Source organism: Mobula hypostoma, chromosome 11, assembly GCF_963921235.1.
Source record: "Mobula hypostoma chromosome 11, sMobHyp1.1, whole genome shotgun sequence".
NCBI lineage: Eukaryota > Metazoa > Chordata > Chondrichthyes > Myliobatiformes > Myliobatidae > Mobula > Mobula hypostoma.
In genome coordinates, this window is record NC_086107.1 from 13788377 (window position 1) to 13815004 (window position 26628).

At 41.4% G+C, this 26628-nt stretch overlaps 1 protein-coding gene across 1 annotated transcript in view; it reads right to left on the reverse strand.

Annotated features, from left to right (window-relative positions):
• Window positions 1–26628, reverse strand: part of ano1a (anoctamin 1, calcium activated chloride channel a) — a 295780-nt gene that overhangs the window by 81754 nt on the left and 187398 nt on the right. The window contains exons 14-17 of the mRNA XM_063061696.1: window positions 6022–6104; window positions 5893–5904; window positions 3297–3371; window positions 2514–2588 (exon numbers count right to left, since the gene is read on the reverse strand). Coding sequence (XP_062917766.1) covers window positions 2514–2588; window positions 3297–3371; window positions 5893–5904; window positions 6022–6104 — 245 coding nt within the window. The remainder of the gene's footprint in view (window positions 1–2513; window positions 2589–3296; window positions 3372–5892; window positions 5905–6021; window positions 6105–26628) is intronic.

The following is a 26628-nucleotide window of genomic DNA, read 5'->3' on the forward strand; positions in this document are numbered from 1 at the left end:
GGATCAGCAGTGGAAAGGGAGAGTAATTTCAAGTTCCTTAGTATCAACATCTCAGAAGATCTATCCTAGGCCCAACATATTGATATATTTATAAAGAAGGCACGACAACGGCTACATTTCATTAGGAGTTTGAGGAGACCTGGTACAAAGACTCTGACAAAGTTTTACAGATGTACCATGGAAAGCATTCTAACTGGGTGCGTCGCCATCTGGTATGGAGGGGCCATTGCACAGGATCGGAAAAAAACGACAGAAATTTGCAAACTCAGCCAACTCCATCTTGAGCACTAGCCTCCCCAGCATCTGATTATAGGGAGCTGTGAAAAGGATGGCCAGTTTTAAGGTTGGAGATGAAAGAAGGGAATATTAGTACAAAGAAAACATGATTAAGGGGCCATTTATTCCTCCATTCCATAAGGATCAGGGTTGACCTCTTACCTGGTGCCATTTTGCTTCACTAACACACCTCTTGACCCCTTTGAAACCCAAAAACATCTTAATCTGTATATTGAATACAGTCAGCAACCGAGCTCTCACAACAACTACGGTAGAGATTTCTAATGATTCAGCCTCCTGCGGAAGAGGATGTTTCTGCTGTTACCATCCTGAATGGCGGAAACCTTAATGGGACCCTGGTCCATTGGTGTAAAGATCCACGTGAACGGAAATACAACCCTGCGTCAATGCCTTCATGACAACGGAGAGAATGGTCTACGTTTTAGTGAAATGACCTTTCATTTTTCTACACGGCGTAAGCCCAGTCAGAATTCGTTGCTCCTTACAATCCCTCATCCTGAACATGGGTTTGAGATCACTGGCCCTTTTATGTCTTATTATTCAAGCGTTATCTGATACCCTGAGCCCTCCTAAAAAAAAAAAAAAAATTACTTTTAGTAACATTTAGCTTGCCAATCAAGAATCAGGGTGTGGAGAGTCAAACAGCGTGGACCACGGGGCCCACTGTGTTCACAATGATAAGGTGGGCACCCATTTGTATTTATCTGTCATTTTGAAACACTGGCTCTGTCGCCTTCAGTGACGCAAGGTTCAAGTCCTCATGCTAAATAATGTCAGTGATTCCGTTTCAATCACTCCCCAGCAGTGCATACTATGTGCTCACCACTCGTGTTTAAAAAAAAGGACTCCCTCAGGCTCCCTCGAAATCTCTCACCCTAAATCCACATCCTCTAGTTTTATCTACCACATATGGAAAAAAAGGCTTCCTGCTGTCTTCCTTGTGTCCGTTCTGAAGGTGTTTTTATTTACAGTAAGATGGATCCTCACAATCTATCTCATCGTGATATGGTCCGGCTGCACTGATAACTGAATATTCTGCTTTCTCCTGTACTACCTCAATGTACTGATATGTTGAAATGATCTATTTGCATGATGTGCAAATCTAATGTTTTACACTGTGCTTTGGTACTTGCAACAGTAATAAACTAATTTAACAATTTTTATTTTAAATCTTTTTTTAAAATCAGTAATTGTCAGCACAGATGTCACAACCAAGACTAAATTAAGACTGCCCATCACATGTGAGGCTGACAAATAAAAGTCAATCACATTTTGAACTAAATGAATGCAAGTAGCCTCTTTGCAAAGTAGCTTGGCTGCTGAGTGGTTGGGCCCTCAAACACCCAATTACTTTAAAAACATTCTTTGTAAGCTAAACTTATTAATTATATAATTCCAGATCTTGCTTAGGAGTCCTTACAAAGTGAACATGAATTAAATCAGTTGGTCATTATCAATGGGAAATATTTCATAAGGACAAACTTCAAAACTAGAAGCTTAGCACATTAATGCCCTGATTGACTACAGCTGCTAGAACTATTTGCTACTTGTTAAGCATCACAGGATAAGTCACATGGTGCACAAAAGTCACTAATCACATGCACAGTGATAACCATACTAAGGTGGCTGAAAACAAAACTGAATTAGAGTGCCTTTAACAAATATGACATGCACAGCCATTCTAATGCATCGCTTTACCAACTATCGGATGCTTTTAATAAAGTGACAAAGTTTGGCAATACAATATCTATTAGCTTGTTGAGAAAGACTGCCACTTTAAATTGCATGTGCCACTTCCAAGTAATTTCATTAAAAATTTGGATAGATTTATCTGGGGAACAACTTTTCCAGCTAATGTAATGATAAAGAATTTTTGGAAAAAAAAGCAGAAGACATTATGGTGAGATACCATCTCTCAGTTGTGTCTATTCAATACTTTGAGAACATTGATAATCAATCAGACAATCCAGCATAATATTCATCAGCTCTAAATTGAAGAAAGCATTTTCTTTTCCACTTGGTTAATCAATTGTCAGAAAATTAAATGAGCAAGTTTATTGACATAATGCACAATTGAAATAACGAGTGTACTTTATGACAATAAATTGCACATTTAGGTGTGCACATGGCAATTATAATAAAAAAAACAAATGGCTCCATGTCCTTCTAAACAAACTTTGAAAAATAAACAAGAAAGTTTTATTTTCAACTGGTACCAATTTCACCCCAGCCATGGCATTCAAAACTCTGTTTTTCCATTTGTTTGGGTGTTCCTCCACGCCTTCTGCTGCCTTCTGAGGTCAGGTAGAGAAAAGGACCATACAGGCAGAGTGTTAAACATATCAATATAAACTAACATTAGGGATTCAATATAAAGTGCATGTTATTGTCTATTTCATTGCATTAGTGAAATGCTGAAAATCACCTTGAAACCCAGGAGCAGCCTCAAACTTGATGGAGTTAATTACATGATATCTCTTCCATTCATTTCTATTGTGCTTTAATCATCAAAAAGCACCTTGGATTAACAAGAGTATAGATGTTCCCCTTTTAGCAGTCATTAAGCAAGGTCAATCTCGGTAATTCCTTAATCTTGTGTTACCATCAAAGATACTCTATTTAACACATAATCCCAGATGCAGGAGTAAAACCAACAATTACATGGACTAGTGTCCAAACATTAACTTAATAAAGCCCATCAATATATACATCCAGTAAGACTAAATTTTGGGGAAAATTACAAAAAATGAACAAGTACAAAAATTAAAAAAAATGTAGAACATAAACACAAGAGATTCTGCAGGCAATGGAAATCTTGAACACACACACAAAGTGCTGGAGGAACTCAATAAATCAGGCAGCAGCTATGGAAGGGAATAAAACTGCCCGACTTGCCAAACTCCTCCAGCATTTTGTGTGTGTTGCTCAAAAAACAACAAAGAATAATTTGGGTCTTTAGCTAAAAGCAAGTGTTATTTACATTGAAGGCTTATCTATACCTCTTCTTTCTTTTGAAGCTCTTTTTTCAAAACTTTACTCAGAACTCTAGCCTCATACTCAGGACGTGGATGATCCTGTTTATTTCAAAAGGGAAGAAAACAGTCAGCAGAAACATTAGTCATAATTAAAAAGCTACATTTAATAGAAGTTATTCAAAGCTCAACTGCTTTTTACTCAGTTAAACTTTGCTAGAAAAAAATCCATATTTTCTCTTGCCCTTATGCAGAAAACATCATTACAGGAGTACTGGAGAGTCATGTGCTGTGTTGGGACATGATCTAAGAAAGGATGTGTTGGCATTGGAGACAGTCCACAGCGGTGCCACAAGAATGATCCCAGGAATGAAAATGTTAATGTGTGTGGAGCGTTTGATGGCTCTGGGCCTGTACTTGCTGGAGTTTAGATGAACGAAGGGAGATCTCATTGAAACCCATCAAATATTGAATAACCTGCATAGAATGGATATGGAGAGGATACTTCCAATTGTGGGGGAGTTAAGGAAAAAAGAGCACAACTTCAGAATACAAGGACGAGAAAGAATGAGGAGGTGAGGAGGAATTTCTTTAGCCAGAGGATGGTGAATCTCTGGAATTCATTGCCACAGACAGCTGTGGAGGTCATTGGGTATATTTAAAGTAGAAGTTGACAGGCTCGTGCTTAGTAAGAGCGTCAAAGGTTACAAGTTGAAGTTAGGAGAATGGCATTGAGCAAAATAATAAATCAGCCATGATGGAATGGTGGAGCAGACTCCTTGGGCTAAATGGCCTAATTCTGCTCCAATAACTTATGGTCTTATGAACTATCAAAATGTTATAAACTTGAACCTTAAGTTTGATTACTTTTGAGAACATACAAATATATATCAATATCAAGAATCAACTTAGTATTTACATAATGTTTGTAAGAGTACCCAAACATTTACCCAATTAACCCATTGAGCAATGAACCTTTTGTTTCCCCAATACAAGAACATTTTCTCGACACTAACACAGTTAACTTGTATGACTGCCAACACATGCCACCTCCAGAAATCCCACATTTTTTTGGAATGCCAATATACTTGTTTCTTTTGAAGTGGGGATAGAAATTCAGGCTCATATCTATTGGATGCTGAATTTCCCCAATCTTTACCAAGAATAGAGGCAGACAATTGTCAGGTGGTTTTGTGGGAAAGCACACTGCAGCTATCATTTACCACTGGACGGAGACTAAAAACACAATCAAGATAGTGGTCTAAATTGCAAAACTGCCTGCAATAAAGGAAATGGAGGTTTAAAATGACCAAAAATGTTAAAAGTAAACTTTTCGAGTTACCACTATACTAAAAATGACTCTGAACTAAACATTTTATTTACTAGTCTTCATTTATAAAACATCTCAAATACAATCAGTGGCCACTTTATTAGGTATAACTGTACACCTGCTCATTAATGCAAATATCTAATCAGCCAATCATGTGGCAGCAATCGAATGCATAAAGACATGCAGACATGGTCAGGAGGTTCATTTGTTGTTCAGACCAAACATCAGAGTGCGGAAGAAATGTAATGTTGACTGTGGAATCGTTTATGGTGCCAAATGGGGTGATTTGAGAATCCGAGAAACTACTGATCTCCTGGGATTTTCACGCACAGTAGCCTCTGGAGTTTACAGAGAATGGTGTAAGAACAAAAAAAAATCCAGTGGGTTGCAGTTTATTTATTTAGAGTGACAGCGTAGAATAGGCCCTTCCGCCCAGAAACTCCCAACAACCTTGATTTAAACTTAACTTAATCATGGGACAATTCACAATGACGAGTTAACCTAGCCAATACATCTGTAGATTGCAAGAGTAAACAGGAGCACCCGGAGAAAACCCATACATTCCATGGGAGGACGTACAGAGACTCTTTACAGAGGACGGTGGGATTGAACGTGGAAATGCAATGCCCGATGCTGCGATAGCCTCGTGTTAACTGCCACACTACTGTGGCGCCCAAGTTCTGTGGGTGACAACACCTTGTTAATGACAGAGGCCAGAGGAGAATGGCCAGACTGGTTCAAGCTGACAGGAAGGCGACTGCAACTCAAATAACTGCATGTTACAACAGTGTTGTGCAGAAGAGCATTTCTGAACGCACAACATGTCAAAGCTTGAAGTGGACCGGCTACAGCAGCAGAAGACCATGGAATATCCACTCAGTGGCCACTTTATTAGGTACAGGAAGTAACTAATAATAAATTGGCCAATGAATGTATACAACTACCTTAAATGACTAAAAGATCTTTTGGGCTTTCCAGCTTCTAATTAGCATAAAATCACCAAATTTGGAAGAGTCATTTTTGCACCTGGGATGAAATAGAAAGAGGCATTTATGGCAGGCAAGTACAAGTACTGAGTAGTTCGATGAGGAATTCTCTATTATGGCACACGTGATTTATTTTGACAATACAACATGTAGAAAGAAAAGGTAAAAGCTCGGAAGCGTAACATAAAATTGTATTGGATTAATCCCAGCCCCTCCTCCCACCCAGCACCAATACAGCAACAGAAACATCATAATTAGGCAAGCTTCAGAAAGATGTACAGGAGTTAATTTAAAAAAAAATCCAAACCTTTAATCGTTCCTTCAGGCCGACGGCAACAGAAGAAGAAAGAAGTGTTATTAATGGCAAAAATTAATGGCAAAATATTGTTCAATGAAAATTTAGGGATTTTTAAGGAATGAATCTTAAAAGTCTAACCTCATCCTCTTCAAATCCAGTAAGATCCCACCTATAATTCAGCCTCATTTGGCACCTTTTCCAGTGTTCCAAGAACATGGCAGCTGGAAATAAAATTGGCTTTTATCAAAATGATCATTATTTTTCCAGCAATAAATTAAAATGACTACAAAGTAATAAGAGTCTTTTTAAATATAAAGAATGTCTTAAAATAATTTCTCCACATTCCTACACAACAGTGTACTGACTTTGGGGGATAAAAGTGCCCTTCACTTGTAGACACTGTAGATCGTTTGCCATGCCAAAATCATGATATGTGACGGATGCTTAGATGTAGACAGAGATACAAGGAAGGATTTTCATTCTGCAGCTGTTATCTCAGTGAGACCATGGATAGCATTGATGGTCTCTGTCATAAACTCCAGTCTCCGGTCACCATTAACACTCATTTAATAAGATATAGTGTGGGATAGACCCTTCTGGCCTTCGATCTGTGCCGCCCAGCAATCCCCTGATTTAATTCTAGCATAACCACAGGACAATTTACCATGTCCAATTAACCTACCATCCAGTACATCTTTGTCTTGTAAGAGGAAACTGGAGTATCCGGAGGATGCCCATGCATTCACGTGGAGAGCATACAAACTCCGTACAGGCAGTGGCAGGAGCTGAACCCATGTTGCTGGTACTGTAAAGCGTTCTGCTAACCACTACACTTCCATGCTAACCTGATCCCGTTCAAACCAAGCAAGATCCCACCCATAATTCAGCCACATTTGACACTTTTTCTAGTGTTCCAAAAACATGGCAGCTGGAAATGTTCTGATTAATTGCCCAAGTTAGGACCAACCTGTTCATACTCATGGTATACCCCATGACAAAAAACTTTGACAAACCTCTATAGATGCAAAGTGGACTGATTGCATCACAGCCTGGTATGGAAACACCAATGCACCGGAATGGAAAAGGCTACAGAAAATGGTGGATACAGCCCGGTCCATCACAGGCTAAGCCTTCCCCACCATTGACTAAATTTACAAGGAGCGCTGCCACAAGGAAGCAGCATCCATCATCAGGCACCCTCATCACCTAGGCCAAGCTCTCTTCTTGCTGCTGCCATCAGGAAGGAGATACAGGAGCTTGGGGTCCCACACCACCCGGTTCAGGAACAGCTATTACTCCTCAAACATCAGGCTTCCGAATCAGCACAGATAACTTCACTCACCTCAACACTGAACTGACTCCACAACCTACGGACTCACTTTCAAAGACTCTACAACTCCCGTTCTCAGTATTTTATATATTTATTTAAAAAATTTACATAATTTGTCTTCTTTTGTACATTGGTTGTTTGTCAGTCTTTTGTATAGTTTTTCATAAATTCTATTGTATTTCTTTTTTTTTGTAAATGCCTGCAAAAAAGTGAATCTCAAGTTAGCACATAGTGACATATACTATGGGAATAACTTCACTCAATGTCGCTTACCACATCATTGAAATGCTCCCACAATGGATGGACTCACTTTCAAGGACTCCTCATCTCATGTTCTCATTAGTTACTGCTTATTTACTTATTATTATTTCTTTCTTTTGGTATTTGAACAGTTTGCTGTTTTTTACACACTGGTTGAATGCCCCGCTTGTTCAGTCTTTCATTTATTCTATTATGGTTATTATTCTTTTATGGATTTATTGAGCATGCCCACAAGAAAATTAATCTCAGGGTTGTAAATGGTGACATGTACTTTGATAATAAATTTAATTTGAACTTTGAAAATCAATTTTCTACCCATTACCAGGACTGCTAATTACCCATCCTTATTCATCTTTTAGACTATAAGACGCTAAGATATAGGAGCAGAATTAGGCCATTTGGCCCATTGAGTCTGCACCACCGTTTCATCATGGCTGATCCAGTTTTCCTCAGCTCCAATCTCCTGCCTCAGCCCCCACCATATCCCTTTAGCCCTGACCACTCAAGAATCTATCAACCTCTGCCTTAAATGTACATAATGACTTGGCTTCCAGAGCTGCCTATGGCAACAAATTCCACAGATTCACAACTCTCTGGCCGAAGAAATTCCTCATTTCCCTTCTAAAAGGATGCCACTCTATTCTGAGGCTGTGACCTCTGGACTTAGATACTCCTACTAGAGTATCTAAGATAATCCTTCTCTGTGGATTGTCACCTTGTCGTGGTGGAGAAGCTTGTGTGGTCCTGTGATCCCGAGAGCAATGCTGTCTGGAGCTACGCTCCTGGTAGGGTCACCCATGGCGGTAAGGTCAAGGGTGAGGTCCCTGACAAAGAATAATCCAACCAATACCTCAACGGTGGAACAGGTGGATGAAGTTACTTCGAACCCAACGGCTGTGAAGGCGGATGAAGGCTGCAGCAAACCCGTCAGCTCCAATCGTCGTGGTTTCCATGCCATTGGAATCAGTTGGGTGATCTGTGAAGTATCATGTGCTTCTTGGAGTGCAACATCAGGTACACGTTAAACAAATACACGCACAGGCATCTTCGCTCTGTGGGCCACTTCTTCAGAAGGAAGACCATCATCCTCGACCTCGAGGGATAGCCACGACGATGACTCCTACTGGAGGAAACATTCTCTCCACATCCACTCTATCAAGGCCTTTCACCATCTGATGGGTTTCAATTAGGTCACTCTCCTCAAGCTGCTGAATTCCACTGAATATAGGCCCAGAGCCATCATACTCTCAGTGAGGCCTCACCAGTGCTTTATAAAGTCTCAACATTATATCCTTGCTTTTTTATTCTAGTCCTCTTAAAATGAATGCTAACATTGCATTTGCCTTACTCACGACAGACTCAACCTGCAAATTAACCTTTAAGGAATCCTGCACAAGGCCTTCCAGGTCCATTGTCCCTCAGATTTTTGTAGTTTCTCTCCATTTAGAAAATTCTCAACCCTTTCACTTCTTCTACCAAAGTGCCAACACTATCCTTCTACCGCCCCTCTACTTTCTCAAAACTATCTGCCCCTCCACCTATCTTCATATCGTCTGCAAACTTAGCAACAAAGCCAGTAATTCCATCATCCAAATCATTGACATACAAGGTAAAAAGAATCAACACACACCTCTGTGGAACAACACTAGTCACTGACATTCAACCAGAAAAGGCTCCCTTTTTACCCCACTCTTTGCCTCCTGCCAATCAACCACTTCATTACCCATGCTATAATCTTTTCTATAATACTATGGGCTCTTAACTTGTCAGCAGCCTCATGTGTGGCACCTTGTCAAAGGCCATCTGAAAATCCAAGTACACAACATTAACCAATTCTCCATTGTCTATCCTGCTTGTTATTTCTTCAAAGAAATCCAACATATTTGTCAGGCAACCATGCTGACTACGGCCTATTTTATTAAGTGCTCCAAAACTACATCCTTAACAATCGACCCCAACATCTTCCCAACCACTGAGGTCAGACCAACTGGCCTATAATTTCCTTTCTTCTGCCTCGCTCCCTTCTTGAAGAGTGGAGTGACATTTGCAATTTTCCAGTCTTCCTGAACCATTCCAGAATCTAGTGTTCTTGAAAGATCATTAATATTGCCTCCACAATCTCTTATGCCAGCTCTTTCAGAACCCGAAGTTGTACACCATCTAATCCAGGTGACCTATCTACCTTCAGACCTTTCAGTTTCCCAAGAATCTTCTATATGATAATGGTAACTTTACACACTTCATGAACCCTGACACCTGGAAGTTCACCATCTTGCTAGTTTATGTTCTTCTGAAATCACAGATCTGGTCACCTTCCACCTAGCCTCTTTCCCCTCTTTCTACATTTTTATTCTGGTGTCTTCCCCCATCCTTTTCAGTCCTGAAGATGGGTCTTGGCTCAGAACGCCAACTGTTTATTCATTTCCCCGGATGCTACCTGACTCGCTGAGTTCCTCCAGCATTTTGTGTGTATTGCTTTGGATTTACAGCATCTGCAGACTCTCTTGTGATTAGACAATTGTTATTGCCTTCAAGATGTTGGATAGTATTAAGAAGACTTTTCCTTCAACATTAGCTTTCCTGATCCATTTATACATAAAATTAGAAACAAAGTTTAAATCTCAAGATAGTAGATTCCTATTTTTTCCAATTTCCACAAGGAAGGATAATTTTTTGATGGACAATTTGTTTTAACTAATCAAATATGACACTTCTTGGGGAGGTAGAAATATTCCCCAACACCCATTATCACAACTAGCATCAAGGAACAGTAAAACAATTTCAACGTTCTATTAACATTGAATCACTTTCCCCACAGGTGCAGAACAATTTTACCAATTCCATGGACTAGTGTCCAAATATTTATTAATGAAGCCCAAAAATATACACATGCAATAAGATCAAAGTTGCTGGTGAACGCAGCAGACCAGGCAGCATCTCTAGGAAGAGGTACAGTCGATGTTTCAGGCCGAGACCCTTCGTCAGGACTAACTGAAGGAAGAGTTAGTAAGAGATTTGAAAGTGGGAGGGGAAGATCCAAAATGATAGGAGAAGACAGGAGGGGGAGGGATGGAGCCGAGAGCTGGACAGGTAATTGGCAAAGGGGATACTAGAGGATCATGGGACAGGAGGTCCGGAAAGAAAGACAAGTGGTGGGGGGGAACCCAGAGGATGGGCAAGGGGTATAGTCAGAGGGACAGAGGGAGAAAAAGGAGAGTGAGAGAAAGAATGTGTGTAAAACCAGGATCTCCCAGTGGCCACACATTTTAATGCCACATCCCATTCCGATTCTGACATGTCTATCCACGGCCTCCTCTACTGTAAAGATGAAGCCACACTCAGGTTGGAGGAACAACACCTTATATTCCATCTGGGTAACCTCCAACCTGATGGCACGAACATCTACTTCCCTAACTTCCGCTAATGCCCCACCTCCCCCTCAAACCCCATCTGTTATTTATTTTTATACACACATTCTTTCTCTCACTCTCCTTTTTCTTCCTCCGTCCCTCTGACTATACCCCTTGCCCAGCCTCTGGGTCCCCCCCCCCCCCAACCGTCTTTCTTCCCGGACCTCCTGTCCCATGATCCTCTCGTATCCCCTTTGCCAATCACCAGTCCAGCTCTTGGCTCCATCCCTCCCCCTCCTGTCTTCTCCTATCATTTTGGATCTTCCCCTCCCCCTCCCACTTTCAAATCTCTTACTAACTCTTCCTTCAGTCAGTCCTGACGAAGGGTCTCAGCCTGAAACGTTGACTGTATCTCTTCCTAGAGATGCTGCCTGGCCTGCTGCGTTCACCAGCAACTTTGATGTGTGTTGCTTGAATTTCCAGCATCCGCAGAATTCCTGTTGTTCACATGCAATAAGACTAAATTTTGGGGGAAAATTTACATAAATTAACAATAGATACAAAAACTTTAAAAAATGCTAGTTTTTCCTGTAAGAACTAGCATCATGCAGATATTTCTGTACGAACAATAGATACAAAAATTTTTAAAAATGCAGGACATAACATAAATACAAGAGATTCTGCAGATGCTGGAAATCCAGAGTAACACACAAAATGCTAGAGGAACTTAGCTGGTCGGGCGTCATCTGTAGATAGGAATGTAGAAACGACATTTTGGGCTAAGATCCTTCATCAGAAGTAGGACTTCTGAATATACAGCAGGTCAGTGCAATATTGTGGCCTGAAAGACTATATTGTGCTGCGCTGTTCTAAGTTTAATGTAATTCTGGTGGGATGAAAGAGACTTATTGTTGATACGTACGCCAGGTCCCTTCCTCTTCAGTAGCTTAGGCTTTTAAATAAGCTAGGTGCCTGTTTGAGGGGATTTGGTGATTTGGACCAAATGTTCCTAATGGCAGTCAGTAACCCTGGCTGTCCACCTTATAGATTATTTTATAGAACTGATTGCAGAGATTGATTAAGAGCTTTAGTATTACTCCACAAAATGATTACTTCCAGAGTGCTTTTTTTTGCTCAGAAATTCCTACTTTTCAAACAATTAGAATGTCACCAAAAGATTTATGGAAATAACTTAAGCGATAAACAACTGGCCAGAAGACCTCTACATGTAGCCTTGATGTTTACACTTGTGTAAACATTATAAGCTCTGTTTAATACTTAACAACTGTTGTGCAATGCCAGTCAAACTTTCAATTACAACTATCCATTAAAACCATTTGTTTTGCTTATAGTCCGTTACTTTATGTAAGCTTGCCTTAAATCAACCTATGCTGAGCAGTTGAGCATAGGAACATCCATAATGTTTCAATTCTGACATGACTACCAACGACAATAACAAATCCAAGTAATACTCCTAATATGGCTCCTGTACATAAGAACGTGGAAAGATACTGTATTCTGAAGTACAAAACAGAACAGGCTTCTTGATTTAAGTTGCGCAGGCAGCACAATAGTGTAGCAGAGAGCGTAACGCCTTACTTTTATTGGGGTTCAATTCTGACACGGTCTGTCAGGCATTTGCACATTCTCACTGTGGCCGTGTGGGTTTCCTCTGAGTGCTCCAGTTTCCTCCCACATTCCTAAGATGAGATGGGGCTAATAAGTTGTGGGTCTGCTATGACGCTGCCAGAAGTGTGGCGACATTTGCGGGATGACCCAAGAACATCCTCGGACTGTGTTGGTCACCGACGCAAATGTTGCCGTTCACTGCACGCTTCAATGTACATGTGACAAATAAAGCTCATTTTTAATCTTTAAATGTAGGGCAAAATGAAAAGGTAGCTTGTAAGTGCACTTCTGCTTTCCAAGATGAACTCTGAGAAATAAAGAAAAGTCAATTGAGAACGGTCTGATAAATTTATTTGCCAACTCTTGTTCTGCTCTGTCTACAACCTCCTACATTGGTCACCTCAAATAAAACCCTTCATCTTTCCAGTCAGTTATCAACCTTTTGTTTTTAAACACATTTACTTAATTCAGTTCTCAATCACAGTTTCAGTGTTGTAGATGTGGGAGTTAATCAACGTGTTATAGCTGCGAGAGTTGTGGGGATAACCTCCCACTGCCCATCAAGTGCTCCCAAAGGTGTGTGTCTCAAATAGCCTCTTGCAACCAGGTTCAGCTCATTGCCTTCACATGTGTCTTAGCTACTAAGCATAGCGGACCCTTCCACTGATGGGATAAGGGGCAAAGACAGGTTACTGGTGCCTTAAAACCAGTCGCTTCGGGCAGAGGGTACTAATCAGAAGTGGTGGACAGCAGAAGGAAACTCTGATCTCAAACCTCCGCTGCCTTGTGGTTATACTCACTCATGGGAAAGGCTTTGGGAGTAAACCCCGAGGAAAAATCTGGAGCTAGAGATGTGCTTCCAGCCTGCCACCCACTGTGACATCAAAAATGATATATCCAAAACAGAAACGGAATCAGGTTTACTATGACTAATATACGTTGTGAAATTTGTTGTTTTGCAGTAGCAGTATGGTGTAATACATAAAAAATACTATAAATTACAATATATATATTAAAAATTAAATTAAATAAACAATCTTCATAGAGGAATCAGAAATGGAGAGAGTGAGCAGCTTCAAGTTCCTGGGGTGTCAAGATCTTTGAGGATCTAACCTGGTCCCAACATAGCGAAGTAGTTATAAAGAAGGCAAGGCAGCGGCTATACTTTATTAGGAGTTTGAAGAGATTTGGCATGTCAACAAATACACTCAAAAACTTCTGACAGGCTGCAGGTTCTGACAGACTGGAGGGGCTATTGCAAAGGACCGAAAGAAGCTGCACGAGGTTTAAATCTAGTTAGCTCCAACTTGGGTACTAGCCTACAAAGTACCCAGGACATCTTTAGGGAGCAGTGTCTCAGAAAGGCAGCATCCATTATTAACAGCCTCCAGCACCCAGGGCATGCCCTTTTCTCACTGATACCATCAGGTAGGAGGTACAGAATCCTGAAGGCACACACTCAGCGATACAGAAACAGCTTCTTCCCCTCTGCCATCCAATTCCTAAATGGACATTGAAGCTTTGGACACTACCTCACTTTTAAAAAAATATATAGTATTTCTATTTTTGCACATTAAAAAAAATCTATTCAATACACGCAATTGATTTACTTGATTATTAAGTTTTATTTTATTTATTATTATTCTTTTTCTCTCTGCTAGATTATATATTGCATTGTACTGCTGCTGCTAAGTTAGTAAATTTCACGTCACATGCCAGTGATAATAAAAATGATTCTGATTCTGATTCTGAAAAAAAAGAGTAGAAATAGTGAGGTAGTGTTCATGGGTTGGTTGATTGTCCATTCAGAGTTTGATGGCAGAGAAATTGAAGCTGTTCCTAAAATGCTGAGTGTGTGACCTCAGGCTCCTGTACCTCCTCCCTGATGGTAGAAATGAGAAAAGAGCATGTCTTGGGTGATGGGTGTCCTTGATGCTGGGGAGGCTAGTCCCCATGGAGCTGGCTAGTCCCCATGGAGCTGGCTGAATTTGCAACTTTCTGCAGCTTTTTCCTGAAGCTGTGCAGTTGCTCCTCATACCAGATGGTGATTCAACCAGTTAGAATGATCTCCATGTTACATCTATCTTTGGTGACATACCAAATCTCCTCAAATTCCAAATATAGCCACTGATATGCCTTCTTTGTAATTACATCAATATGTTGGGCCCAGGATAGATCTTCAGAGATGTTGATACCTAGGAACTTGATATTTGATGATTCATTTCTGTAGTCTGAGAAGAACTCAAAGGAACAAGATATCTTTCTTTGTGGTTTTTAAGTATTGCTTAACTATACACAAGGAACCCACTGAGGCATGCGGAATTCAGATTTAAATTTAAATATGTGACAATATTTCATCTTAGATTTGTTAAATCAGCCAGTCTCTTTATCAATTTTTAGTTGAAACTCACGACTTTCAACAGAGATTATTTTCCAAAGAAAGTAAATCTTATAAGATACAAGATACCTTATAAGATACAAGATACCTTATTCGGCTTGATAAAATTTTTCATCTTCTTGCATCCATGAACTTTCTACATTTACTCTCATACCAAGGAGAGTCCAAAGCAGGTATTTCAAAACTTCTAAACATTAGTTCAAGTTTTATGGTCATTCAGCCATACATGAATATCCATGAATACAGCCAAATGAAACAGTGATCTTTCAGGGCCAAGGTGCAAAACAAGTCTCAATTGTCATACACATCACAAGGCACATACAGCACATATAAGACAACAGTAAACATAGATTCACACAGAAATATATAATCTAGTCCAAGCCCCTCCTGAGTCGGCAGCAATCTGTAGTCGAATACAATTCAGCTCATCTTCCACCGAGCGAGCACTGGAGGGCAGCACCAACACCAGCATGGATCCCATGCCACACCACCTCCAGCACCTCTCTCCTGGGTGACTGCAAACAGGCAATCCCCCTGCATGAGGCCTAGCCCTTGTTACAACCGAGGCCACGTAGCCGTCCCGCTGTCAGTCCCGCCAATAAACCAGTGAACCAGACTTGCAGTATTCTACATTACCAATGTCCAACAGGGTCTTGCAATCACACGAAAAACGACTAAGATAATCTGTCACTGTTAAACTGCGCACCACCTTGGCGCACTCTCGCTAATGCCTCTCTGTAGCAAGCATCAACATGGTCCACAGCAAGTCCAGCTCCTTCACTAATGAACAACTCGATGATGAGATATACTTGTTCTTTAAGTTCTTAATGTCCTGCAATATCTGGTGATCATAAAAAAAGGCATTTAAAAAAAGAAAATAATACCTTCAGTTAGCCCCATAGAAGCCACTGCATCAGTGCACACTGCCATCGGACCAGAAATTATTTTCACTGTATATATTACACCACCAAACAGAACAACTTTTCTCTGGATCAAGGTGCACAATATAGTATGTGTGACTTACACACAAAACAAAATAATAATATTACAAATAAACAAATAATTATGTGCATTTATGCAACAAATGAGAAAGTAAACACTATAATGCTACTGGTGTTTTCATGCGTGGTAAGACCTGCGTGGTGGCAGGGAATTCACCAGTCTCATGCTCTAGGGAGGAAGCTGTTTCCCATCCTAACAGTCCTCATCTTTATGCTATGGTAGCTCCTGCTTGGTGGTAGCAGGTCAAAGAGATTGTTGGATGGATGAGGGGAAACACTGACAATGCTAAGGGCCCTGTGTATGCTGTATCCAGGACAGGTGGAAGGGAGACCCCAGTGATCTTCTCAGCAGTCCTCACAGTCTTTTGTAGGGTCTTGTGGTCAGATGTCTTCCAATTCCCATATTTGACACAGATGCAGTGGTTGGGTAGGGGGGCGCAAGCTTTGCTTGCCTCTGTCTCGACAATATGTAGAGACATTGCTCTGCTTTCTTGACTAGGGAGGTGGTGTTGAGGGAGCAGGTGAGATCATCTGTTATATGCACACCCAGAAACATGGTGCTCCTAACTCTCACCATGTCAGAGCAGTTTATGTGCAGTGAGAAGTGGTCAGATGCACCTTTGTAAAAGTTCACAATCATCTCTTTGGTCTTGTCCATGGTGAGATTCAAGTTGTTGTGCTCATACCATTCTACCAGTTGTCCTCCCTCCTCTCTGTAGACTGTCTCATCATCATCGTTAATGAGGCCAACCACTGTTGTGTCTTCCACAAACTTGATGATTTGGTTGGAATGGGATGTACCATGGAAATGGTAATTTGGAGCAGAGATGTTCATTGATTAATGAATTGGTAACAATAAGTATGGACTTTGTTACTTATTTCCATGTATTCATTGCTCTCGGATGGTACAAAATCATTTGCTTTTTATTTGGCAGTAAAGATAATGATTATGCATAAGGTTTAAAAAATTGAGCGGTGGCATGCTATGAACCAACATTTTCGCATGTGCCATCATGGACACGTATGCCATGTGGTCATGATCACTGCTTGGAGTATTGTGCACAACTGGAGTACTGTGCACAGTCTTGGCTGTTCTGTTATGGGGAAGAGAATAGTGAACTGTAAAGAGCACTGAGGATGGTGTCTGACATCATGGCGAGGTTGGGGCAGGCTGGAACTTTATTACTTAGAAAGTAGGAGACTAAGGGGTACCTTGTAGAGGTATAAAGTCATGAGGGGTACAGAGACGGTAAATGCACATGGTTTTTAGCCAGGGTGGCAAACTAAAATCTTGAGGTCATAGGTCTAGAGGTGAAAGGCGAAAGATTGAAACGGGTTCTGAGGGGCAACTTCTTTGTGCAGAGGGTGGAGTGTGTATGGAATGAAATGCCAGAAAAAACAGTCGAGGCAGGGATGCGGGGACAATAAGAATGTTTAAAAGACATTTGGACTCGTACATGGGTAGGAGGGGTTTAGAAGGATAATGTGCCAAATGTGCGCATGTGGTGGGCACAAGCTGGGCCGAAGTACCACCTGCCATGCTACATTATCTGCCTTTAGACCAATGAATGATTATGTTGGCAGTATCCCTCTTGATAGCAGTACGAGTCATGTTTGCGGCTATGCCACTTGACTGATGTAATTAGCAAGATGTACTGTGGAGAGCAGTCTAACTGAGTGCATCATCATCTGGCATGGAAATGCCGACACACAGGATTGGAAACAACTGCAGAGGGTTGTAAACTCAGCCAGTTTCATCATGGGGACTAGCCTCCCCAGCATTGAGGACATCTGCAAAGGAGGTGCCTCAAGAAGGTGGCATCTATTATTAAGGACCCTCACCACCCAGGAAGTGCTCTCTCTTCATCAGAGAGGAGGTACAGGAGCCTAAAGACACAGAACAGCTTCTTCCCCACTGCCATCAGATTTCTGAAGGGTGCATGGACAGTACTGCACTATCTTGCTCTCTCTTGTACTACATAGCTTGCACTTTTCTTATTGTAACTTTATAGCAATTTATGTATTGAACTGTACAGCTGCCACAAAACAACAAATTTCGAGACACACGTCAGTGATGATAAACCTGATTCTAATTAAGGGTTGTGCACAAGCTTTAAATGGCAAGTCAGACACTGACACCATTATAGCACCTGGTAAAAGACCAAAGATTAGTTTTATTTGTCACATGTACAGCGAAACATACAGTGAAATGTATCATTTTGCTTCAAAGACTGAGGATTGTGCTGAGCACGGCCCCCAAATGTCGGCACGCTTCTGGTGCCAACATATTATGCCCACAACTCATGAATCCCAAGCCGTATACCTTTGGAATATAGGAGAGTGGAGCCCTCAGAAGAAACCTATGGGGTCACGTGCAAAACGTATAAATTCATTACAGACAGTGGAGGGGATTGAACCCGAATCGATGATCGCTGGCACTGTTAAGTGATTCTGACTTCTACACTACTGTGCTGAGATATAGGTATATCGAGAGACACGGAGACAAGTTTAGTGAAGAGTTTTAAATGTACACTAGTTCAAAAATCTTTCTAATCCCACACCTGCAGCTCAATGAATGTTTCCACAACTCCATGGCCATGGTTAGATTATAGAGGGAAAAGAGATTGTGCTTTATATCCTATTGAGAGAAGAAGTGCCTCTAACCCCAGCAGCTTTTGGGCTTCTGGGGAAGGATTCAGTTCACCTGTTTGCTTATCCACAGGGGAAAATTATGTGTGAGAGAGAACAAAGAAGGAACAGAAATACAAAAATGAAAAATGAATGGTTGGGATGCAAAAAGATAATGTCTGGCAACAATTACATACTGCTTTTACCAAATTAATTTGGTGGTGTCCCTCACTCAAATACTTACACAAATGCTGTATCAGATGCAGAGCTGTTACATAATTGCATGGACTGCAGTAAAAGACTAAACTAGATCCCAGACATAATGCATAAACACTGCAGGTTCTCCAGTGAGGTGAGCCCCTTGAGATAGTTCATCTTAAGAGGAGGGTTATTTGTGTTACATGGGAATCCCACAGCAACTGCAGCCCAGTAAATGCAACAGGTAAGGACGGTGATCCACCAGGGTAAGGAATAAGATAAAGCTGCTTCTACCAAGGAATGTTTAGACACAGATGCTCTATAAACATTCGCCAAATAGTTTGTAAGTGCACTTGGGAGAAGGGAAGGAGTCCACGGGGTAATAAAAAGGCTAGCCTAGACAAGCAAAACAAGCATAACAAGAATGTCTGCACAAAATATTTTCCTGTTTGAGCATCTGGTCGGCTATACAACAGCCCCATACTTCTCATTGTTGTTAAGTTCCAACATTAAAAAAGAATTTAATGATTCACCATGTTAAGATAAATTTCAAAATATCTGCCAGGAAACACACACAAATAGATTTATTTAAAAAATGCATCTTCGGACAGGGAGCATTGCATTTCACTTGCATCTATAGAGTGGATGTCGAGAGGGTGCTTCTTACAGTGGGTGTGATTAGGACCAGAGGCACAGTCTCAGGAAAGAGGAATATCCATTTAGAATAGAGACGAGGAGTTTCATGAACCAAAGGGAGGCAAATCTGTGGAATTTGTTGCCACAGACTTTTGTGGAGACCAATTCATTACGTATATTTAAAGTGGAGTTTGATAGGTTCTTGAATAGGTGGAGCATCAGAGGTTGCAAAGAAAAGGCAGGAGAATATGATTGGGAAGGATAACAAACCAGCCATGATGGAAAGGCAGAGCACACTCGATGAGCCAAAGGGCCCAATTCTGCTCTAATGTCTTATGGTCAATGGTCTATTTGTTAGAGAATACCTGGGAAAGTAAGGTTCCATCCCAGAGATAAGGAGTTAATTCATTTCAGTGGCGCAGGGTTTGCATCTTCACCCCCTGCACTCTACACATCAAAATTAAAACTAATTTAGCTTGCACTGCTCATTGCATTGAATGTACTTAAACTAGAAACAGCATCCAAACAGATCCTGAGGAAATGGTAGTCAAAGAAAACAGCATCACTACAGAAACTGTCAGGGAGAAAGTAATGACCAGATTAACATTAGCTACAACAATAATACTAAGCAAGCATTTCAACCTCCCCCACCCACCATTCTGCTTTCTTGTGGTTAACTGATTTTAAATTTAAAGCACAAGAGATTCTGCAGATGCTGGAAATCCAGAGTAATAGACGCAAAATCCTGGAGGAACTCAGTCAAATCCATGGAGAGGAATAAACAGTTGATGTTTCGTGCCAAGTCTCTTCATTGGGACTTTAAATTGTAAGGAAGCCCTGTGTTCTTTTTTTCCCCTGATCAACTACCATTTAAAATCCCCCAAGGTAATAATGGGAAGAATGTACCAAGGTAAACAGTGAGGAAACAAAGTTGAATTCTTCTCCTCTTTCACATGCCCTTATTCCCTCTGAATTTATCTTTGGATGAGCAATTTTTCTAACATTAGCAACAATGAACAGATTTGATGGCATAACCAGGAGTCCCTTCAACAACAGATGCAAGCAAGCTTTTTCGAGAGAGTTGACCAGGGGTCATGGGTAAGGGGAGAAAGGGGAACCTCTTCGCTCAGAGGGTGGTGAGAAAGTGGACTGAGCTGTCACTCAAAGTGGTAGATATGGGTTCAATTTCCAACAGTGAAGAGAAATTTGTTTAGGTACATGGAGAGGGGTATGGAGGGCTATGGTCCAGGTGCAGGTTGATGGGACTAGGTAGAATAATAGTTTGGCATGGACTAGATGGGCTGAAGGGCCTGCTTCTCTACTGTAGTGCTTTATGATTTTGTGTGCAGGAAACCAGATGTTAAAAATGTTGGCTTACAAGGGTCACAGTGAGCAAGATGCTGTCAAAATGCACAGTCAGAAAGCAGGGAAAGTAGGCTTGCAGGGTTTGAAAGGGAATTGGATAAGTGGAGGGAGTGGGACAAAATGGATATCTCTACCAATGAGGGAAAGTCAGTCAAATGGGCTCTGTGTACAGAATCATTATATATTCAAAATATATTATATCATTGTCTAATCAATATATGTTGGCAGGGAGAAACTAGCAACTGAAGGTACTGGAATCTGGAGTAAAACAAACTGCTGGAGGAACTCAGCAAGTCAAAGTTCAAAGTTCAGAGAAAATTTATTATCAAGGTACATATGTCACCGTATACTACCTGGAGATTCATTTTCTTGTGGGCATTCACAGTTGAACAAGCAAGTACAGTAGAATCAATGACAAACTACACAGAGAAAGACAAACAGCCATTGTGCAAATGAATACAAAAGGCAAACAAACAAATAATTCTGACAGATGCATTGTAGAGGCCTTGAAAGTGAGTCCATAGGCTGTGGAATCAGTTCTGTGCTGAGGTCAGTGAAGTTATCCACGCTGCTATAAAAGTGTGATGTTTGAAGAGTAATAACTGTTCAGGAACCTGGTGGCATGGGACCTCCTTCCTGATGGCAGCAGTGAAAAGACAGCATGGCCTGGATGGTGGAATATCTGTGGTAGGACATGGGATCAAAGGGAAATGGATGGTCAATGTTTTGGGTCAAGCCCTTCAACTGGACTGAAAGATAGAGGATAGATGGCTAGTATAAAGAGGAGAGGGGAAGGGATGGAGCAAGAGGTGGCAAATGATAGGAGGATCCAGGTGAAGAGGGAAGTGTATGATTAGCGACAGGCTGGGGGTGATAGGTTGAGGCAACAAAGGGCCGCAGATGCAGAGATCGGCTGGGAGAGGAAGGAACCAAATAAAGGAGGCGAGGAAGACAATGAGAACTGCAGTTGGAGGGGAAACAGTGGTGGAAAGTGTGTGTGGGAGATGGGCAGATGGGGTGGCCCAGGAGGGGAAAGAAACCGGGTGTAAATGATGGGTTTGGGAATGGAAACCTCAACTCTGGCTCTCTTTTCACAGACGCTCCCTGACCCGAGTACCTTCAGGGCCGTTTTTCCTGTTTTCATAATCGGGGTAATACTGTCATTTCCTTGAACCTGGGGCATTGACTGACCATCCTAGACCCAAGCATGACATTTTAACCTGAATACTTCTGACTTCTGAAAAGCTGAGGAAATGGTTATTATTGTTTCACTTGTAGGTAGGATGCCACTTTGTTGGTGCGACCTCAGGTTGTCTAGTATTTTAAACGTTGCCATGTGATCATAAATAGATAAAACAAGTAAACTCTCATTGGCTGCATTTTGGGTGTGTTGCTTTGGATTTCCAGCAACTGCAGACTTTCTTGCATTTATGACAGTGAAAGCGTTGTCTGGAATGATACACTAGGTACACAGGTGATGCGGTTAGGTGATAGAACCAAAGCTTTTCATGTGCGTTCACTTAAATGTCAAATGATCAACGATCAAACCCTGGGAATGCATGAATGACAATAATATAGTTGGGTCTTTATGTGACTCAAATTAAAGTCATGATTCATCATTATGTGCAGTGTCATATGACCATGACTGTTCTTGGCAACTTTTACTGCAGAAGTGGTTTGCCATTACTTTCTTGTGGACAGTGCCTTTACAAGACGGGTGACCCCAGCCATTATCAATACTCTTCAGAGATTGTCTGCCTGGCGCCAGTGGTCGCATAAACCAAGACTCGTGATATTCACCAGCTGCTCCCAAGGCTTCAAGTGACCATGATTGGGGGGCTAAGCAGGTGCTACACCTTGCCCAAGGGTGACCTGCAGGATTGCTGACGGAGGATGTCTTACACCTGCTTTTGTTGGAGCGCACCTCCACCCCACCCTTAAGTCGTGATTAAGGGTCACAGACTCATCAAGAGATATAGCCGGGGATCAGGGCCTTTTGGTCTATCAGGTTTGTGTTCACCATCATGCACCTGTTTATACTAATCCTATTTATTCTCCTCATCCCCACAATCGACCCACTTATACACCAGGGACATTTAACCACATCCAATTTACCTACCCAAACTGCACACCTTTGGGATGTGGAAGGAAATCAAAGTACCTGGGAAAAACATACGGTCACAGGGAGTACATGCAAATTCCGTGATGAAGATGGGAGCCAGCCAATATTGGCTTAGAATCCAGAATCATTTTCCACTTTTGTTCTAGAGACCACCTGTGAAATAAAATCCTCATTTTTGCTGCGGATTGATTGGGCAAAGAAGCATCTATTCGTCTAGAGACCAACAGGCCTATACAATGATGAATTGCCATTCAGTGGCTGCTAATTAGGTTCTAGAGCAACTCCTCATAATTTCAGACAGTGACTGCAGGATATTACATTGAATCAGGTCCAAAATTGACTAAGTGGATGAAACCAGAGAAATGGAACATCTCCAGAAAACTCTCCTACTAGACAACTGAAGTCCATTGAGAGAATCGGGATGGAACCAGGCCCTGGTCCACAACCATCCAAACCTGACTCATTTACACATCTGCCATTAAAACATTAACTATAGAAGCATCAACACTTTTTTTGAAAAATTAAATACAATTGATTTTTGTTTTGCTGCTCTATTTAAAAGGATGATATATTAATGAAATTTCTCCCATACATTTCAAAATAATTCAGTTCATTTGGACACAACTACAAAAAATAATGCAAATAAAACCAGATATAGTTTATAATGCATTTTTGCCATTACATGCCTTTACAATAGTTTGAATAATTATGCTATTTAAACACTATACTAGTAAATCTAACTAGGTTTCATTTCCACATCCGTACCACTGTTTTCACGAAAGCTATGGAATTCAGAGGTCATGGTACTAAGGCACCTGAATTTGGGAGAATTGATTGTTGCTTCTGAAAGTGTGAGATCAGAAAAAATACCAATCAACATACAGGATTTTGTAGAGGTACCTAACAGGTCAAATTCTACTCCTCCTGTGCTGTTCAGGTCTCGAGTTTTCGTAGGCAGTAGGGAAAATGAGGTATAATAACTTCCATGAAGGTCAGAGGGCCAAAGTAGAACACTGGCAAATATCCTAGAAATGTTTTTATTTAGTTTGGAAATGAGGGAGTATTTATGAGAAATCAGTTTTTTCAGGGAGAATACACTACTCTCATAACAGGTGATGCCCAGCCAAAGGAAGAAATGGGTTTGAACAGATGAATATAGTACAGGCCCTTCGGCCCACAATGTTATTTTGACCTTTTAACACACTTTAAGATTAATCTTATCCTTCCATCCTACATAACCCTTTTCTATCATCCATGTATCTAAGAGTTTCTAACATCCATAAGCTTATCTACGAGAAAAATATGGAGTTTTTTTTTACTCATTTTTGTTACTTTAACCAATTGCTCCTCAGCACCAGGACTTTAATGCCAAGGGCACTGATTACTTTCCCATTATGAGAGGATGATTGATGGTGTATCATCCATTTCAATACACAATTGGAATTGAATGCATCCCTTATAAAACAAAACGTCAGACTCAAGAGATAAAAAGGATCCCTAACACTGACCTCGGTATTACGATGTGTCAAACAGTCATTCAGTGTCTGCTGTTTGTCATGTTCAGATCTCAACACAATAGCCAAATCCTTCAAGAGGGACATCTCACAGTGTAGACATTCAGAACTTTTCTTGCTGGATACACCTTAATTTTTTCTCCCCCCCCCCACCCCCCACCCCAAGAGTAACATCCTATGTGCAAACCAATACCAACATGGTAATATTTTGGGTGGCATGGTAGCACAGTGTTACAAAGATGAGCACATCACAACCACAAAACACCTGAGCAGACCTGGGAGATACAGGAGTGTAGTGGTTAGCTTAATGCTATTACAATACCAGTTCTGCTGCTGTCTGGAAGAGGTTTGTATGTTCTGCAGGGGCTTCCTCTACGTGTTCTGGTTTCCTCTCTCATTCCCAAGGCGTACAGTTAGAGTTAGTGAGTTGTGGCCATGCTATGTTGATGTTCAACCCCTGTGCTGACCCCAGCACATCCTCGGACTGTGTTGGCCATAGACCCAAATGGTGCATTTCCCTGTATGTTTTGATGTATGCATGACAAGTAAAGCTAATCTTTATCTATTCTCTCTCTATTCCAATTTCTTTCCTTCTGTACTTTCATTTTTTCCTTCTTTCTTCTTCCACATTCCAAAGGTGTACCATTTATTAGGTTAATAGACAATAGACAATATAGGTGCAGGAATAGACCATTCAGTCCTTCGAGCCAGCACCACCATTCACTGTGATCATGGCTGATCATCCACAATCAGTACCCTTTTTCTGCCTTCTCCCCATATCTCTTCACTCCGCTATCTTTAAGAGCTCTATCTAACTCTTTTTTGAAAGAATCCAGAGAATTGGCCTCCACTGCCTTCGGAGGCAGAGCATTCCACAGAATCACAACCCTCTGTGTGAAAAAGTTTTTCCTTAACTCCGTTCTAAATTGTCTACCCCTTATTCTCAAACTGTGGCCTCTGGTTCTGGACTCCCCCAACATCAGGAACATGTTTCCTGCCTCTAGCATGTCCAATCCCTTAATAATATTATATGTTTCAATCAGATTCCCTCTCATTCTTCTAAATTCCAGTGTATACAACCTCAGTCGCTCCAATCTTTCAACATATGACAGTCCCTCCATCCCGGGAATTAACCTCGTGAACCTACGCTGCACTCCCTCAATAGCTAGAATGTCCTTCCTCAAATTTGGAGACCAAAACTGTACACAATATTCCAGATATGGTCTCACCAGGGCCCTGTAAGAAACAGGGTGCAATTGGTCACATGGGTGTAACTGGCCAGCATGGGCTCAGTGGGCTGGAAGGGCTCGTTACCCTGCTGCATCTCCAAATAAAACAGGGCACCTGGGACTCTGAGGACTGGGGTCAACAGTGAATGTAGCAAGATGCAGGGGATGGCAGAAAAAATCTCTTACTTCTCATTGCTCTGTAAATGGCATAAGAATAAGAGCCATAAGAATGGGGCGCCACAGTGGCATAGAGGTCAGTGTGACACTATGACAGCTCTGGGTGTTAGAGTTCAGAGTTCAGTCCTGGCCTCCTCCGTGAGGAGGTTGTACATCCTCCACAGGAATGTGAGGGTTTCCACTGGCTGCTCCCGTTTCCTCTCACAGTCCAAAGACGATGAGTAGGTTAATTGTTCATTGTAAATTGTCCTGTGATTAGGCTACAGTTAAGGGAATAAAATGAGAACACAAGGATTCCCAGATCTCCAGGACTAAGTGCAAGTAAGTTGAGAGGGCTTTTAGAAAATTATTTTTGAAAGTGTCTGACTCTGAGAATTACTCAGGCGATTTCCGGTGTTACTGTTCAACTTCCACTGCACTGTCAGAACTCACTGTAAAACAACATCACTCGTAAACTCATTGTGTCTATGAGCACTTTGGTGGATTTGCACATTAATTCCCCAATAAATGTGAGGGCTCTCCATCTGAATTGTAAATTGCCTGTGGTTGTTTCAAATTAAATCAAAATGCTAACCTTGAATTGGAGCTTTGATTCTATTTCTTTTGGTGAAGGATCTATTAGTTCTCACCTGGTCCCTCACACCAACTCTTTAGTCAAGAAATCAGAGCAGCGACTCCACTTCCTGAGGAGTCTGAGGCAGGAGAACAATGCTCTCCCTGACGCACCCCCGCCACCACCCCACCCCACCATTCCAAACAGGAGAACCACTGAGTGTGTCCTGACCAGCTGCATCACTGTCTGGTACGGGAATTCCAAGGCATCTGACCACAAGTTCCTCTCAAGGTTCATGAGGACTGCTGGGAGGATCACTGGGGTCTCTCTTCCACCCATCCGAAATATTTGTCA